The 17,853-nt window shown below is 37.5% G+C and overlaps 2 protein-coding genes across 5 annotated transcripts in view; one reads left to right on the top strand and one right to left on the bottom strand.

Annotated features, from left to right (window-relative positions):
* CENPU (centromere protein U) overlaps positions 1 to 13,641 on the top strand; it is a 13,987-nt gene extending 346 nt beyond the window's left edge. Inside the window, exons 1-13 of one of the 3 annotated variants that reach the window (XM_026084075.1) lie at positions 366 to 494; positions 634 to 775; positions 1,525 to 1,642; positions 3,118 to 3,223; positions 4,925 to 5,015; positions 5,972 to 6,091; positions 6,494 to 6,569; positions 7,643 to 7,763; positions 8,171 to 8,249; positions 9,244 to 9,291; positions 11,002 to 11,063; positions 12,280 to 12,436; positions 13,107 to 13,641. In XM_026084075.1, the coding sequence (XP_025939860.1) occupies positions 728 to 775; positions 1,525 to 1,642; positions 3,118 to 3,223; positions 4,925 to 5,015; positions 5,972 to 6,091; positions 6,494 to 6,569; positions 7,643 to 7,763; positions 8,171 to 8,249; positions 9,244 to 9,291; positions 11,002 to 11,063; positions 12,280 to 12,436; positions 13,107 to 13,244 (1,164 nt within the window). In that variant the 5' untranslated portion in view covers positions 366 to 494; positions 634 to 727 and the 3' untranslated portion in view covers positions 13,245 to 13,641. Of the gene's footprint in view, positions 1 to 365; positions 495 to 633; positions 776 to 1,524; positions 1,643 to 3,117; positions 3,224 to 4,924; positions 5,016 to 5,971; positions 6,092 to 6,493; positions 6,570 to 7,642; positions 7,764 to 8,170; positions 8,250 to 9,243; positions 9,292 to 11,001; positions 11,064 to 12,279; positions 12,437 to 13,106 lie in introns of those variants that run through there. The other 2 variants (XM_026084076.1, XM_026084074.1) reach the window with 2 other exon arrangements.
* The window catches only part of PRIMPOL (primase and DNA directed polymerase), a 22,134-nt gene continuing 17,507 nt past the window's right edge, over positions 13,227 to 17,853 (bottom strand). For both annotated transcript variants that reach the window (XM_026084072.1, XM_026084073.1), the window contains 5 exons: positions 17,117 to 17,203; positions 16,919 to 17,027; positions 15,749 to 15,831; positions 15,623 to 15,669; positions 13,227 to 14,310 (listed from right to left, as the gene is read on the bottom strand). In XM_026084072.1, the coding sequence (XP_025939857.1) occupies positions 14,005 to 14,310; positions 15,623 to 15,669; positions 15,749 to 15,831; positions 16,919 to 17,027; positions 17,117 to 17,203 (632 nt within the window). In that variant the 3' untranslated portion in view covers positions 13,227 to 14,004. The remainder of the gene's footprint in view (positions 14,311 to 15,622; positions 15,670 to 15,748; positions 15,832 to 16,918; positions 17,028 to 17,116; positions 17,204 to 17,853) is intronic.

Below are 17,853 nucleotides of genomic sequence, written 5' to 3'. Positions count from 1 at the left end.
CTGGGCTGCGGAGGGAAAGGGCGGTCTTGGGCACCCCGTGTCCGCCCCGCGGCTGTGGCGGGAGGAGCGCTGCTCTGGGCCTGTGCGCTGAGCTCCTCTCGGCGCCTGGAGCGCAGCTGCCGGCTCGGTTTCGCTCGCGCGGAGCCCCCGTTGGATGTCCCGGCGCTGCCCCGCGATGGGAACCGACGTGCGGGATCTGGTCGGGACCGACCCGGGGGCGTGCTTCAAAAGCACTCTCCTGGCCTGACGCAAGCCCCGGCACTGGGCATCCCTTGGAGCACGCACAGCGTGTAATGCGGCGCGCTGCCGCGCTGACCTTTGCCAAGCCGTCGCGTCCGTGCTGCGGGCACGGCAGTGCGCTGTGTTATGTGTGGGAGGCCGCGAACAGCGCTGTCTTGCGTTTGAGGTTGCTCGTCCAAGCCAGCTCTGAATGGTGTCAGTTACGAGAAATGAAATAACATCAAAGTATAAATACCACCATGCTTTGACTTTTAGTAAGTACATCTTGTTACTAGCTTTTGCATGCTGTATGAAGCGTCAGGCTGGCCATACAAAAAGAGCTTGGCTACTCAAACAAGAAGTTGCACTAAATGCATTGAATTAACACATAGTTCCTTCTCTTGCCCCTTGCAGGTATCAAAACAAAGAAAGTGGATTTATATTGGGGACTCTCTTTCAGTAACTTTCTCTTCAATTGTATATTTAACAGTATACATTTAATAGCAAAATGTCCTCAAAGAAAAAAATGAAGAGAAATTCCAGCAATAAATTCAATGTAAGTTTTGTTACTTTGAACTTGATTAAAGCAGCGAAGTCAAATGTGCCATACCATTACAGCATCGATTCTGTAGGCCAATACGCATATGTTAGTGCAGAGCTTTGCTCACACTGAATTTGAGAACTTTCTTTTCGAATCTGTACTATTGCAGGTTTGGGGTGTATTTTTTTTTTCTTTTGGTAATAGTATCTGATCAGGCAAAATGGGTCCTTGGTTTTCAAACCAGCAAAAATTTGGAAATAGTTGTGTAAAAGTAAAGAGAGCAGCTTAAAGAGGAAATATTTGATGTGTCTGTATTCAGTGCCATAGCAAAACTTTTGAGGTGCCACTACGTGACTAACTTGGACAGAGGTGGAAATTTATGTATGTATATGGATGAGAGAAAACATTGTTTAATGTCTGAAAAGAAATAGGCCAGACATCACAGAAACTAGTTACTGGACTGCTATAAGATTTCTAAGCTTATACATCTGAGTTTTTAAAATAAGGTAAAGCTCATGCTACAGTGTAATAAAAAAACAGCAGGATATASCAGTTTTATACTATCACTTCTCCTACGGAAAAAATATAGCCTGAGGCAAAAATATGTAAATATGCTCCAAATACTTTATATTGCAGCTCAGTAGTCAGTCTGCTCCAAGTTAACTGTATTTCTGGTCAAAAGTTCTTGAAATTTGTTGTCATATTTAATGTGTCTTGCACTCAAAAAGCTGGATGAACTGGATATTGATTTAATATCCATTCAGGAATACAAAGTCAGCTCCCATCCTCAAAGGAAATTACATCCTCCTGACGAACCAGATGTTTCAAGGATATTGAAGGTAGCGGAAACTGAGGAACTTGGGGAGCCTGATGATTCATTTGGTTGGTATTAACTTAAATATCACTTAACATATGATTTTCACGAACTAACCATATGTGCAAAATATCTCAACATTTACCTAGAAAAAGGTATTGTTTCTTTGCCAAGGAAATTATGGGGAGGAGAGATGGAAAACGTTTTGTTTGGAGTTTTACATTTTCTTGTTTAGGAAGTAACCAGAATAATGCAGTAATGCGTGCCAGGTAAAAATTGATGAAAAACACTGGCTATTCAGGTTTTATAGTCTGAACTCCAAAATTTTACGCAATGTGACATTGCAAGCCTGTAAGAATTTACATTTAAAGAGAAGGTTCCATTTCTTCAGTTAGGCTCTGTTAGATAACGCAAATTGTGAAGGGAAACTTTTGCTATTGTAAGAATGTATATGATAGCAAACTGAAATGTTCACAAGGATATTGTCCTGCCACTTTCAAGTGTCACTTAAAAAGAAAGTTTTAAATCACAAGAACATATTAGTTTTGGTGAAATATTAAAACCACTTCCATATTTCATATTGGACTCATGCCATGAGACATCTGTGTGCTGAAGAATCTCTTAATTTAGATGAAATAGGAGCTTCTGCATATAGGTCCTCTTTATTTGTAAATCTTGTATTTCAGTGGCAATGAGAAATCTTTCAAGAACCGTGCAATTAGAAATTGTCAAGAAAATGCTCAGAGCTATTTCTCAGCTGTGATATTTATTACTCTTTGTAAGATAATTGTAGAAATAGATATGAAACTACCAGAAACAGTATTAAAAAGTGAACTGTAAAGCAAAGCATAGCAAAGGGGAGTGGCATGAGGGAAAAGCTACAAAATGGAAAGCTCTTTTTTTTCCTCACATTTATGGTATGGATTAAAAACTATAAAAAGAAAGATGCTTATGTAAACTAACACTAAATTTTCTTGGCTATGTGCATGAAAAGAAGTCTATGCTATGGAAGGCAAACTAAGGTTCTCGGAGTTTTAAGCTATTTTGGTGGTTATCTGCAAGAACTCAATTTTTACAAGCTTTCTGTAGCATCTGTTAACTGTCTTCTTATAGCATGCAATACAGTAGCTAAAAATCAGTTAAAGAGAGAAAAGTTAGAATTTAGAAAGTAGCTTTATGAAGGTACAGAAGATTGATACATGCCATAGCAAAAAGAGATACTTTAAATAAACAGCACAAAATGCTTTGCTTGCTATATGGCGTATGTACGTGCTGAGTTTTCATGCACCTCTGCTTTCTGTTTGTTAAGGAACAGCAGGTAGATGAATATATAAGCTATGAAGCTTTATACTATATGCGTGTTATAAAATAACTTTTGTCCTAGTCTTCAAATAATATTTTTAACAAGACTTAATTTGTAAGAGTGAGCAAACCACAAAAATTTTAAGTAAATGTTGAATGGCAGGCAGTGCTATTACATCCATAGTCTTTGCCTGAACAGATGGGAACAATTTTCCTGCAGCTTATTTTCTTTCCTTTATAGATCACCCTTTGCACAGTACTGCTGTGGATGCTTATGGAGAAGAACATGCAGAGAATGAGTCACTTCGTCATTTGTCAGATCCACAGAGGAAAAATACAGAAAAAAGGTTTGGTGAAAAAACAATTGCCACCCTTTAATTTAATTTTTAGATTTTTCAGGTTAAACAGGAAAAGCATTCTGTTTGTCAGGTTTCACTAACTGCTTATTAAACAGATATTTTTAAACATAAAACCTCCCAGATGACAAACCTAAAGAATAAGTAAGAGCAGGATTGGGGAATTAAAAAAGAAATGGGAAAATAATTTAGGGCCTGCCTGATGTAAGCAGTATATTGACTTTCACATTTAAATAGTTGCTGTGCATTTTTGAATGAAAGGATTGCATTGGATCTAGTGAAAGGATTTTAAAATACCTTTGAGAGGTGTTAGTCCTCTAAATACTGTTGTCTTTAAAGTTTAAAAATTGAAAATGTTGAAAAATAGGTAAACTAATTTGCTTTGTTAGATATAGCTTAATTGGTTTAAAAATTTTCCTTTTAATGCAAGGGTTTTTTAATGCTTCTTATTTGTTAAAAGAGATTGATTTAAATCTGAAATAATTTTTACCTGAATGAAATAACAAGACAATAACAGTGCTTGTATGAAGGTGTTTCCCCCCTGCCACACACCCCAAGGAAGCCTTCTGCATTCCTCCTAAAATCCCCTCTGTAGTAATTTTGACCCTGTTTCTAAGTTTTCTCCTTGTCAGGTGAAGGGAGGGAAGGAATGCCCTTCCTTATCTGGGTAATTTACATTTGCCTGCCAGAACCCCTTGTTCAAGGACTTTCCCTGAGTCAATTTTGCAAAGTAGAAAAGAGTAAGAATTTATTAAAGCAACAGGTACAACAGGTTCAGAATTGCCATTGATAAATGCACTTGCTGCTACAAATTTTCTTTCTATGAGCTCAAACTAACAGTTAAGTGCTTTCAATAATAATATATTTCCCCGGGTAACATCTGACGTTTGTCAGAGGCGCAAGTCTTACCAAAGAGGCGTCCCTGTTTGGGGAAGGGAGAAGGAGGGTCACTCATCAGCAGTCTCCAGTGAACAGGTCAGGGGTCCAGTTTTCTTCCCTTTCCAAACTTTGGTGAGCTATCCTCTGTTTTACAGTTGCTGAAGGTGGGATGTGGAAGYGCGGCAGTCCTACTTCATTGGCTAGATTGCCATTTGCGCAGTTGTTGGGGGTATGCCCCCCTTATTTACATATCATTATGCAGCACAGGGTGTGTTTTTTAATATGGCAATCAGGGATAATGAGGCTAGGGGTACTGTAGGTCAACACTCAGTCCGTGAGCAGCCATTATTTTTTCGGTATGCAACCCTTTGTGGTCGGGGCGGACCGCGATACCTCCACATTGCTCCCTCCTCCGCTGTGCAGCTGGAACAAGCTGTCTGGCCTTCACCAGCTAGCTTGTTACTCATGCTGCAAAAGGGTGGTGTGCTTTGTCTGCCACGGGCTGTTTCTCCTTTGTGCCTCCTTTCCTTTCCTCCCGAATTCTCTCCTGATTCCACACTCCTCTAAACAACGTGGCTTTCTTAGTGCTCAGTTAGTACTGGCTTTATAAATTGTCCAAAGGGTTGCTGGTGAGGGATAAAGATTCTGTTCCCTTTATATGCTCTTTATGTAGTTGATTTAGGAGCCCCAAACAGACTCTGACACAGCACTACAAAATGTTCCCCAAAACCTAAGATTTTGTTGTTTATATGGTTGAAGACCATTCTTTCTAGGTGTGTAGTGGGTTTACATGTCTTTTTTTTTTTTTTCTAGTGAAAGAACACATCACTTGAAAATGTCTGAAGATGATGTTTACAAATTCAAGACAGGTGATTCAGAAGATGAGCCCTTTAAGGAGAATATGGTATTGAAAAAAGTCACATGAGTGTATCAATCAATTTATTTTTAACTTGGTTCATGCCTCGCTTGCCTTAGACGTGGGGGGGAGGGGGAGACCTTTCATTTGTTTCTTAGCATTTCCTTAGTACTTAATCTTGATCGTATCCTGAATAACTGATCCTCAAAGTATTCCTGTGAGATGGCCAAGTATTGAGTGAAGTGCTCAAAGCTACACTGGGTGTGTCAGCAGGTAATATAATAACCAGCTGTTCTGGGTCCTGCAGTCCATTCTCTTGCTTACTGTGGAACATGTTCTTTTTTATTTCAAATAAGTATATTTATATCTGGAATATATGTTCTTAAAGAATGAAACACTAAATGGAATATAAATTCCTAATACTTCTTCAGTATTGAAGTTAGAACATATTTACGAGAGGATTGAATTTTTCATTGATACAATTGATTTTGAATATATGTTGGAATTATTCAAAACTGGTGTTTTTTCATCTGAGTGTTTTTATCACACTTAGACTGTAAGTACTGTAAAATGTTTTTGGCCCACTTAGCTTACAGACACACAGAGAAAGAGCACCTATCTGCATACTTCAGAAAGTAGGCATATGATGTAAGAACCTATGCAGTAGTTTGCATAAAAGCCTTTTTTTTTTTCTTAATATGTTGAAATTCTTTGAAATTGTTGAAATTCAGGTTGTAAAATTCAGTACAGTGTTAGTCTTTCATCAGTAAACTGCATGTAYGCAGCACTATTGTAGAATTACTGCTGGTGTCCTGGGAAGCACCCAAAGTAGAGAAGGAATTGAGACAGATATAGGTGAAAGAAAAGGTAAGGAGGAGCTGTTGATCAGAGAACTGTTAACACTGGGAGTGACCACACCTTTTTATCCTCAGATTAGACAAAATGTTTCCTGCTGAGAATTGTTTTAAAATGTTAATGTTAGCTTGGAATTGTTCTCTGCTTAGGTATTGAGACTATCCAGGACCACTGTAATGAAACCTAAGCTACCATCTGCGTTGACATCAAGGAATGGTGCTTCAGAAAACATCAAACTGAATGAAAAAAAAAAGATGAATGTCCAAAAGGTGAAAGTTGTTCCAAGTACAGATTTCTCGAATAACAGAAATACTTCCAGGGCCTGATTCTTCATTAATCAGTAGTGTGCATAAAAGGAAGAGAAGAGAGGAGTAGCTTTTTGGCCAGAGCAAGGTAAAAGGAAGGCTGAACTGAGAGGTATTATGCTCCTTAAAATGTTCCTCCTCCTGCATGACCAATGCTGACATGTCAGTTGATCAGTGCAGCCAGGCAGCTGCTGTCCCTTGGCAATGTAATCACTGTGCTGCGATTCTGTTGAGAGAGGTCTAAGCAAACGTTACTAAAATTTCGGTCATGTTATTCCTGCTTCTACCTAACTGCCATCTTTCAAAATTTTAAATGAGCGAACCTGGTTCTTATTTTTTAAAGTTAACCTGCATTTTATGTTACAGAAGGCTTGGAATACTACTGAATTCCCAGGGAAAAGGAAGAAGTGGCCTTCAGAGAAGAGTGCATTAGACACTTCCGGTAAAGTAGACTTTTCATAACTTCTGTATAGCTTTTCCTCATTAATGMTGAATGCTTTTTCATAAGTCAATGGTTTCAATTTCTGATATGTAGCAGCATACTGCTTCTAGAAATGGGGGGTTTCAGTTTTATTTTGGATCTTGACACCTGTTAATGGTGGTTAAATTGAGGGGCTAGTGTGCCACAGAGTTCTGATCCCTGCGGTTCACATCCATGGCCTGGCCTATTACCCCCCCAGTGTGGTAAGGCCAAGGCATGCGTTATCCCTTACATACAGTCTGGCCTCCTCTGAAAGGAAATTTGGGTTCATGGGTACAGAGCAGTAATATACTACAGTATGTCCCTTGGCCTGGGTGACTGGAGCCGCCAGGACACTCCAAGCTGTGCCCCTGCCTTACTAAGTAGCCACAGCGGCTAGCACTGAAGACCTTTGAGATATGGAGCTTTGACTGTGGCATTTTGGGGGAGGGAGAAACTGTTTCTCAGATGTCCTCTTGCTTCATTTGGATTTTGTCCTGTTACATTCAAGTACCCAGCTTTCCATTTGGGAGTATATGAAGAAATATGTTTTAACTTTTTGTGAAATTAGTTACTAGTATTGCAAAGCTTAAAGAAACATATTGGTATATAGCTTTTTTGAAACATGTATGGTATTAATGTGAAATTTATACAGATACGTTACAATAACTCATGATTCCTTTGAGTAAAGCAGATTGTCCAAACTCAGGCTGATAGTCTTTACAGGACAGACAACTAAAATTGAAAGTATGCTATGTTCTTTATCAGTTAGTGTAATAAAGTGCTCCTAGGCTTTCTTGTTGAAATGATGAAAAACTGAGAAATAAATTGTACATGATGGATTTGTTTAAAACACTTCAAAGTCTGAATAATCAATTATAATTTTTCAGCCTAAGACAAGTGAAAAAATTAATATATTTCCCCCTTTTCCAAGTTTCATGTTAAGATATTCGTAACTTTTAGAAGGTTATTTTAACAGTGGGCACATAATAGAAACATTATTTTAGAACACATACCTGCATTGTGTAATGTGTGTGTTTATTCTGTTGTTTCAGTTGTTGATAACCCAGGTTCTGTACGAGTTTGGTGTCCCAAAGGGCTGAAGAGACTTCCTAAAGATATTACAGAACTGGATGTTGTTCTTGCTGAATTTGAGAAGATAGCAGCAGATTACAAGTAAATATAGTTTTCCTGTGGCTGAATACTCAAAGTTTTAAAAACAAAATAAATGCATTTTTGCTAATAGGCTGTCATTTAGGAAATGACATTCTTAGTAGTGATATTCTATTGTTATTTTAACGATAGTCAGATTTCTGTGATACAAATGCTTTTTTAATATGTGATCTTAGGGAGCTGGTCTCCAAGGATTTGATATTTTTCTAAATGTAAGAATAACATATCTCACCTGATGTTTTTCAGTGGAGAAATTAGGTTATTGCTAGTACCTAAAAGATCTGCACTTGCCTGCTCTGCTAAAGACTTAACATTGGATTCTATTGATACTGTTACTCAAAGGAATGTTTTCAGAAGATTTCTCTTTTACTAAACCAAATGGGTTTGTTTTATCCCTCTGACTTCTCCAGACAAAGAGTAGACTCTAACATTTGCAGAAAAGCTATTGATGGCTTCTGTTCTGGTTTCAAGGACCAAATCACTGATCTGGTAAGTACACAGTAAATAAGAACAATTTTGTGGCAGTGATTATAGGGCTGCGTATTACATTGTAGTTGAATGCCTATGCTTTTATATTGTCCTTTACCTGTACATTTTGGGATACTTCAAAATCTGTATCACTTGTTAGGTTAAATAATTAAAAAGCACAATTAACTGTATGTAGATTATGACTTGCTGCCTCTGTGCTGACTTTCATAAGAATTGCATTTAGACAAAACACTGCTATCATGCAAGTACATTGCAAAGTTTTCAGCTTCTGAGAACAGGGAACCATCCAATAATCTTGAAGTATTTGTCATATCTAAAGCGTTATACAGTAAAATTGGAGATTTGCATAATGCGAACAAGCAGTTATGTAAAGCATTGCTTTAAAAGGTCATGGTTGGATTTTTCAGAGGCTGAGTAATCATGCTGTATATTACATCTCAGCCACTCTTGTGTGTAGTAGCCTGACTACAGGACTTTTTCAAGAGGCCTCTAGCACATGGTTCATGGAGAATAATCCGTCCTAGATAACAGTTCAGACCTAACTGTAAAAGACCCAGCTGGGAAGACAAAGAACTCCTCTCAGCTAATCACAGCAAGTTGAAGAAATTCTGTAGGAATTCAACTCTGTAAGAGTTGTCATAAGTAAAATAAGTAAGTACTAAAACTGTAGTTCTGTTTTAAATGATTCATTAAAACAAGTTTTAAAATGACTAGATTTATATGTTATATGTAAAGTTATGGAAAAGATAAGCTAGGGAGTATTACTTGCACTAACTGGTACAAGATGACTCATTTTGTTAACAGTCTTCCTCTGGCATGGGGAGAGAGGAAAGAATTGATACACAATTGATACGCTTATGATTTTTCTTTGAACCAGAGGTCTTTTTTAGGTCGTTTTTCATATGATTCCTAAGTAGTTCTTGCAGCCAGGTTTTCATGAGGATAGAGAAATCGGGGTCTGCTGTCCATCTGTGATGCTTCTTTTTCTCTGTAGATAATGAAAGTCCAGGAATTAAAGAATATGAAGAGAAAAAATGCTAAGGTAAATACATATTTGAAAGATGTGCTATCACTAGAGTGAGTGTACAGCATACAGAGGTGAGTCTTAAAATTTTGAGAAGTCAACTAAGTAGATAAAACAATTCACAGAGACAAGTGCACTGTACTAAACAATCAGTTGCACAGATATAGTACAGGGAACCACCAGAGTTTTTTGCAAATGATCTGAGGAAATATGACGGATCACAAACTGCATATAAATCACTGTTACACTAGTGTAAAAAGAAAACACATTAGGATGTGTAGGCACATGAATTATTCCTCTGGTGAGGCCTCTGGAGTGTCAATTAAACACTGGGACCTAACTTTCAAGAAACATAAATGAACATAAGAAAGTCCAGAAGAGAGCAGCAAAGGTCGTTGGAAGTCTAGAATATATGACCTGTGAGGAAAGAACTGGATTGTTTAGTTTAAAGGGAGACACTAAAGGAAATAAATTTCGTAAAATTATGAAAGATTTTTCTGTAGAGGAAGGTGATAAAGAATTCCAGTTCATTCAGAGCAAGTAGTAATCCATTTGAAATGCAACAGTGGAGATCTAGACAGTAGGAGGAACTAGTACAAGAACAGAAAAGCACTGGAGGGGCTTAATTAGAAAAGTGGTGAATGCCCCACAGTAGATATAGTTAAGAGCAGATTAGGCATTGTCTGCCAGAGATGCAGTTTAGGCATGCTTGGTCTGTCTTGAGAGAATTGGCCAGAGATCTTCCTGAAGTGCCCAGAGGGGCTGTGGAGTCTCCRTCCTTGGAGATACTTAAAACCTGACTGGACACGGTCCTGGGCAATGTGCTCTAGGTGACCTTGCTTGAGCAGGGTGGTCAGACCAGATGAGCTCTGGAGGTCCCTTCCAACCCCAACTATTCTGTGAGTCTGTGAAGAGCCTTCTGATCCTGTTGTAATTGGAAGCACAAAAGAACAATTGGACCAAACATATAATATTGAAGTTTCTACTTTATTTCTTGAATGTGAATTTTTTTTAATTATTACACAATTTTAACCTATTCAGCAACCACATACAGCACACACAAATTAATCTCCTCAGTAAACAAGTGAAGTCAACTGAAAGCTTATTCTGGGACGTGGCATTTAATAGGCCAAAGGTGAAGTCCTAAAAGTCTTGTTAATTTGAGGTAATAAAGTAAGTGTACTCTTTCATTAAAATGAAATTTTTAATATGCATTTAGCATTCTCAGCCAGGGAGAGTTATCCTTGTTTTGCCCCTATTACACATTTGTTTTACACTAGCAACTCAGTTTTATAGTTGCTAAATTTAAATTTATAGCAAGGTGTTTAAAAAATGGGATGTCATATTAAAGAAAGCTTAGCTTTGCTTAGTTTCTTAGTTATGGAAAYCATATCAAACATACAGCCATATTAGTATGCACTCTTAAACAAAAAACCTGCTGGATTTGGCATATTTGCATTCAAAATGCAATAAACTCCTTTTGTATACCTGTAAAGCCAGTGCTCCTTAAGAGAATTTTGGATGGAGATGAGAGTTTTGACACTCTAAAGCTCTTTGAAATTAGTATTTTAGCTGTTTTAAATACTGTAGTCTGGTATCTTGGAATCTTCCATACCTAGAATCAGAAGCACAAAATGCAAAAGAAAAAAAAAAAGCCAATGAAGTTTAAGTTGTTTGCCTTTGAAGTTCTAGAAAGTTTTCAAACACTTTTCTTACTAATTGTTACAGGTAATAACAGACATCAAAAGGAAAAGGCAGCGGCTGTTGCAAGTTAGCGAAGAGTTAATCGGGTATGTTTCTAGCATTGTGCGGTAATAGCCTGAAGAACTTACAGAGTCAGTGTCTGGTATTTTAAAACTCAGTAACTTTTGTTCTCTCATTTTACTTTGAAACTCTGTAGTCCTGTTTCTATATCCATTTCCGTATTTATCAGAAGCTCAGAATAACCTTTCCTTCCCATATTTCAGTGGCCTAGATATAGTCATTTTCACAAGCTCTCTTTGCTACCTTCAGTTACTGGGGTGTATTTCAGCCAATATGTTCATAAGAAAAACACTCATGACATAATTGGAATTGCCAAGGTGATGAATCAGAATTCACAAAGGTGCTGTGGTGGGTTTTGTTCTTGAGGGTGGGAGAATGTATTTCACCTCTTTGCAGTATGGCAGGGATGCCTTTGAATACATGGTATCTCACTAAGCCATACAATTCCTTCTTTAACTTGGCACTTAAGTATCATTAAAATAGAAAACACACAAACTTAGAAAAATCATGTTCTTCAGAAGAACCATTTCTTAGACTTCCCCAAATCCAGTTAGGTACTAGTGACAAGCTTTGTATTGAAGCTGCCTATCACATACATGGACTTGGATCCACGAAGGCATATTAAGTCCTTCTCTGTCGCCGTGTGACTCTTGTTTTCTTTACAGTATTATGGACCAACTTTACTAGAAGGAATAATTAAAGGTATCCCTCAGGAGTATGGGTTTTCTTTTAAGAAAGCTTTTCTGTGGCCACACTATTAAGTGAAAACGACTGTTGCTATTCAGTTTTGTGCAATGCTAATCATGCTTTGAACACAACCTGATGGATTAAGCCCTTCAGCTTATTTAGGCAGAGGAGTATCTAGTTTAGAGATCCTGGATATGCTTCACGGTAAGTACTGAACAGCTCAGCCTATAAGCAAACGTGTGCAGAAGCAGAATATCAGGTATTTAAGAAACTTCACAGGCAAAAACTTAAGTGTTTAAGAGAGACTAGAGCTACTGTTAGACTAGGCCTTTAAACTGAGATGTGGGAAAACCAGTTTTTTTGTGGGTTTGGACCCGTGCACCTGTTTAAATAATATGCTATTTGCCCTGCTTATACAGTTTGTCTTACTAACCTATGGTTAATATTTCTTAATATTTCTGACCAACCTCTTAAGTCTTCCTCAGAGGAAGTATGTTCACAGTAACTCATGAAACAAATATTCAAATATGGTCATCAAAGCATTGATCTTTTCAGAACTGAAACACAACTGAAACAGCTACAGAGAGAGTATGCTCAGTTACAGGAGAGGAAATCTTCCCTGAGGCATGCAACTCAATTCCTTACTGATTTAAAGGAACTACAGCAAGACTGCTTGGATTACAGAGAAGAAAACCCTAAAGAAAAAGTAGTAGTAAGTAAAAATTCTGCATGTGTTTCTGAACTGTTTCTGGATCAACCCCTGATTTTTTATTTTTTTTTCCTGGATTGACAAGCACTTCTATTAATAGCTAACGAAATATCACCATTTAATATGTTTTTGTGGAACCAACTTGAGAATTACTGCTGTAGGTATACTGCACTGGCTCATTCACTTTTGTCTCATGTTAGAAACCAAATTATTTCAGAGATTTTTGAAACCTTTATGTCTATGTCCAGGACATAGAAACATAACTTGAAGAAAGATTAGCCGTAAGAAACTATAACTTTGTTGTTGTTCAAAGGTAAGGATAGTTCTGGTACTTGCATATTTGTTCTGTAACATGTTTAATGCTCAGTAAAACCAACGGTTGTATTTCATCATTAGACTAATTTCTCATGTAGTCCTGGAACTCCTTCCCCTTTTACAGTGGCTCTGCTCATGACCTGGTGTCTGGTGTGATACTTTCTATTGACCATACTAAGTCTGCCTTGTCTAATGGAAATCCTTCCACTTCAGGAGACTCTCTGAACAACTTGCTGTTTTTCACTTTTACAAGTCACATCGCACCATTTCAGATAGAGAAAAAATAAACACAGATATGGAAATGTTTGTTTTTCATGAGTTAAAAACATTGTCTTGTAACTTTATTTCTTTAAAACAGTATGGAACTTCCAGCCTCCCTGCTCTTCTGGTGGAATCACGGAGAATTCTAGGAGTGGAAAGACACTTTAAGAATATTAATGCGAGATTGCAAGAGGCACTGGATGTACAAAGAGAGAAGTTATCAAAGAAACATTAAGTGCTTTTTAATGGACTTACTGAAATTAATTGGGAACAATTATTAGAATGGACAGTGATTAAAGTATGTTTAATCATTGTTGCTGTACGTTGGCTTCAATGCATAAATTAGTGACTTAATCAGAAACTGTATCTTTCTACTGTTAAATAGTCTATGTAAGAACTTATTCAAAGAGTGTCAGTAGAAATTAATGAGATACCAATTCCAGTTAACGTCACAAAACTTTTCTRTGCTGTTTTAAGAACATCAGTTTTTAATCTCCTTGGGCTATGTAAGTAATGTAATTTTGAAACCAATATATACTTTAAAAGAGAACACACTGACTTTGGTTGATCTAGTGATAGACAAAGCTTTGTCTTAAATTTGTATGTGAAATAAATTCCTCTCACTTCTGGAATTGAAGAAGTTATTTTACATAGCTCATCAATAAAATTTAGACATACAGCTAACAAAATAGGAAACCACACAGCAGTAAGTATTAAAGTACTAAAGTACTAAATTACTTGAAGTAGCATTCATGAAGGGTTTTCAGTCCAGTACTGCTCAGCCCCTGTGTAACCTTCCGTGATCTTTTCATCCCTGTTTAAGATCATCCAGTTGCAAGGATCTGTTATTTACAGCAGTTATTTAGTTCTGTTGCACAGATTAGGAAGAGAGCTTTTGACTATACTGCAGTATCTTTCGTGGAAGGCATGTGACAGGCACATTGTACTAAAGCAAGCTTCACTGGTAGGGGTTTGTTCATTAGCTAAGTCTGTGGTTAGCTGTGTTCTTTAGCACAAGTATCCTGTTTCCTTAAAGCTTCCAAAAGAACTTCATCAGGAATTTCTTCTGTGTCACAATGCAGACTATCATTTGCAGCTTCAGCTAGTTCCACGTCATCAGTAGCTTCCAGGAACGAGGTATCATCACTTGCATTGCCCCACACAGTGTCTGACAACAGGAAGTCTCTAGACAAGCTGTTTTCTTGAAACAGTGAGCATTTTGACAAATCTATACGGTTAGAATGCAGTTTTACTTTTTCTTCTTCGTTCTCACTTCCATCCATTAGCATATATTCTTCTTCCTTTTAGAAACAAAAATACTATTTATTCCATATGCAAATGATCATCCTTTTAACTGCTCTGATTTGAAAATCTGAAACTAGTGTTGGACTTTTGCAAGTGTCGCATATAATGGATACTATAGAAAGTGGGGCAACAAGCCAATTTTCTAGCAGATTAATTTACAGCCACAGTACACTATGGAAGCCTGTTTAAATAGGAATAGAAACCTGCTGTTTTTTTTCTAGAACACTACAACTAGTCTAATTTTAGTGTCTATTTAAGGATATATCAAGGTCTGAAAATGCATTTAAATTTGTTTAAGTAGAACTTGATGTACCATTTTGCAGTGTGAATTTTAAAAGCTGTAAACATTGCAGCTAAGCTTTTATGACCTACTCTTTGGACTAGTGTGTTCAGGGCTTGGGATCTAGGGATGACATCAGGTCAATGTAAATATTCTACTTTTGTGGGTAAACATAATTGAGTTAAGTGAACTTAACATTTGAGGGTCACTGACTTAAAATTAACATAATAAATCAATTGTAGTATATCAAGCACTGAAAATATCTCTAATTCTAAATCCTTAAGAGACATCCACACACATATTTAAGTTACCAAAAGAGTTGGTGTGCTTGTTTTGCTAACACTGATGAAAGAAAAGCATTTCGTATAGAAGCATCACTGGAAACTGAAATCCTGTGTTAGAACCCTTGTTCTGCCTGCTCAGAAGTTTTGTTGCCAGGCTTTTGAGAACACTGGTAGTTTGATGCGTGGTCTCATTGAGTTTTGCTTCTTGCCCTGCCTCATGTCTAAGATATCTTGTTCCTAATGCTGATTGATAGCTTTGCAGCCAAACCTAAGAATCATGATTTTTTTTTTTTTTTGACCCACTCAGGTGTTCCAGGAGCACTTAAAAATATTTTAGCTGGCCTAGTATGAAGTGAAACAAACAGGCATAGTAAGCTTAACTTGGGCAGCTTTTCCCATAGCACACCCATACTGGGCTTGGGGCTTACCTAATGGGAACTGCTGTTCCAGAAGAAAAGAGAAGAAAATCTTTAGCCCCAGATGAAATTAGGTTATAACTAGCTTAGCTCAGTTAGTTAGGCCTAACTGAATCTATGTTGTCAGGTTTTGTGCTAGATCTGCTGCAGGAGAACTTAAAAATTAATATATGGAGCTGCTACACCAGCACAGATGCTCTATGGAGCAATTCTACACCAGCATAGCTGCTCAATGGAGTTCAACAAATTGGGTTAGCAGGGATTTTCAAAGACTTCTAGAGACAAAGGTTTACTCATAAAAACTTTAACATGTTAACAAAATGCATACCTCTTTGAAAAGAAAAGGGAGACATATCCTAGGTGGCAATGGAAAACCTAAAACAAATACATGGTATTTAATAAGGTTATAATTAATACTTTTTGGAGTGTTAATTGCTTTGAAAGCATTACATACTCTGTGATTTGAAGTTTTTCTCTCTGCAGACTGGATCGTGACACTTTTGATACCAGACTTCATTCTTTAGATCTACCAGAATCCTAAAAATAATATGGTATTTAGTAACAGTACATAACTAAATAAATACAAAAATGAAACTCCAACACTAAATGAACAGGTTTTGTTCAACTACGGATATTGTTTTCATACTCTGACCTGTTCATTACATGCTTGCTTTGAACACAGTCTTGTTATTTTTCCAATAAACTTCATGCTTAAGTTAAAAATACATTTCTTAAAAGATCAAGTGACATTTAGTCACCTTCCTTACAAGTCACTAAAGCAAGATTAGCATACATGACCTAACTGTAGGGTAACATTTTGCTGTTGTTGTTAAAGATAATTTCATTATAAAAGCTAGATAAAATCATTATTTCTTTGCAACTGATAGAGTTGTCTATCAATCATCAGATGTGCTACAGAAACACCAAGCTTCAAGTAACTCCAAGAGTTCAACTAGTCTAGTTAATTGTGGGGGGTTTCCTACTCACATTTCTCAAAATTACATTCCTTATCTTTCAATTGTTTTGAATGTTGCTTATGCAGAACTATTTTTGTTTTTAATGGTAAATATTTCTACTAACAATCTACTGGCATTTCTGATGTAATCTACAGACCATGACTTTTCAAGGCTTAGTGTTGCTAAAACTACGAGGAGAAGTCAGAGTCCTCACAGAGTCACTGGCAAAACTCATCTTGGCAATCCTGGCAAGGAATCCTGGCAGGAGTTATTTTTATTATTTTAATAATGTAAGAATGTAATTTAAGATACACTGAGTATGAATTTTAAAATGGTCTGTTTTCTTTATCTTATTGTTCAGCATCCTAGCTGAGAAGCATCAAAGCATAGTGTCATTTAATAGCTTTAAATAGCATGATGATAAATCTTAGAAAAATTAGAAATACAAGCTCGGTTGTCACAAAGTAAAATGAGGGGGAAAAAATTAAGGGATAAGAGATTTTTTTTTTTAAATGAGTTGTACCTCCATGGAGCAAGAGAGCAGAAATTGTAACAGGTGCTGATTTTGTCCATAAGAGCTTTACAGCATTTTTACAGAGTAACACTGGAGCAGAAAAATACGAAATACAGCTGTTTTGAAGTGAACAGTGAATAGTTAAAGAACGTACATTATATTGTTACTTTTGTGAGCTCTCCCAATATTTTCACACCAACGGTAACCAGAAATATCATATACAATTATTTCTTCCAGAGAGAAATAATTCCATTGACGTATCCCTGGAAAAGAAATAATTGTTTAATTGTTTAAAAATAGTGCTGTAGAATACTTATTTGTAAATAGCAAAGTGATTTTTTTTTTTTTTTACCTCCTTGCACCCCATCTTTATTAACCAAAGAACGAACAAAAGAATCAATTTCTGGATATGGTGAATCCTGATAACCTTCAATGGAATCTGTTAAAACAAAAACCACATGTATTATTTTTACACATTATACAGATGATAGAAAACATGTGAATCATGCTAACTCCTTACATAAGAGCAGGTATAAATCCAGTGTTAGCTTCCCATTGATCCAAAAAAAAAAAAAAAAAAAAAAAAAGCCCTCTAATTTAAGAGGGGATGCCTCAAGGCAAAGGATGGGCAGAAAACACGCTCCCTCTTACTCTCGGTGTAAGCACACGGCAGCTAGGAGACTTGGTGTGGCCCGACCCAAGCGCTTCACAGTGACGGGCACAAGGGGAGCACCGCTGTCAGCGCCCACTCTGCTCCCACGGGGCCAACTCGCCCCCGGGAGTGCCCAAGGGAAATCACTGCAGGGAGAATGGGAGCAGAGCCTATCAAGCAGGGGGAGTCACTCGCATGTGCACACACATGCCTCTGTCTCCCTGCACATGAGTAAAGGATGGAAGAAATGGAGCTAGGAAACAAGGCAGCAAGAATGCGTGGCTGTGTGTGCGCACACACACACATGCTGCACCCAGGCTGCTCCGACTGCATTCGTATCTAGGTGAGGTGCCATGAAACGTGCCTGGAAGGACGAGGGACAACCTAGCCAGGGCACTGAGCAGCACTGCCCAGTGCCCACACCCTTTCTTATGCCT

This window comes from Apteryx rowi, unplaced genomic scaffold (genome assembly GCF_003343035.1).
Source record: "Apteryx rowi isolate R43461 unplaced genomic scaffold, aptRow1 scaffold_625, whole genome shotgun sequence".
Classification (NCBI taxonomy): domain Eukaryota; kingdom Metazoa; phylum Chordata; class Aves; order Apterygiformes; family Apterygidae; genus Apteryx; species Apteryx rowi.
The sequence above is the reverse complement of the archived record's forward strand: the minus strand, read 5'-3'. Positions and strand labels throughout refer to the sequence as shown.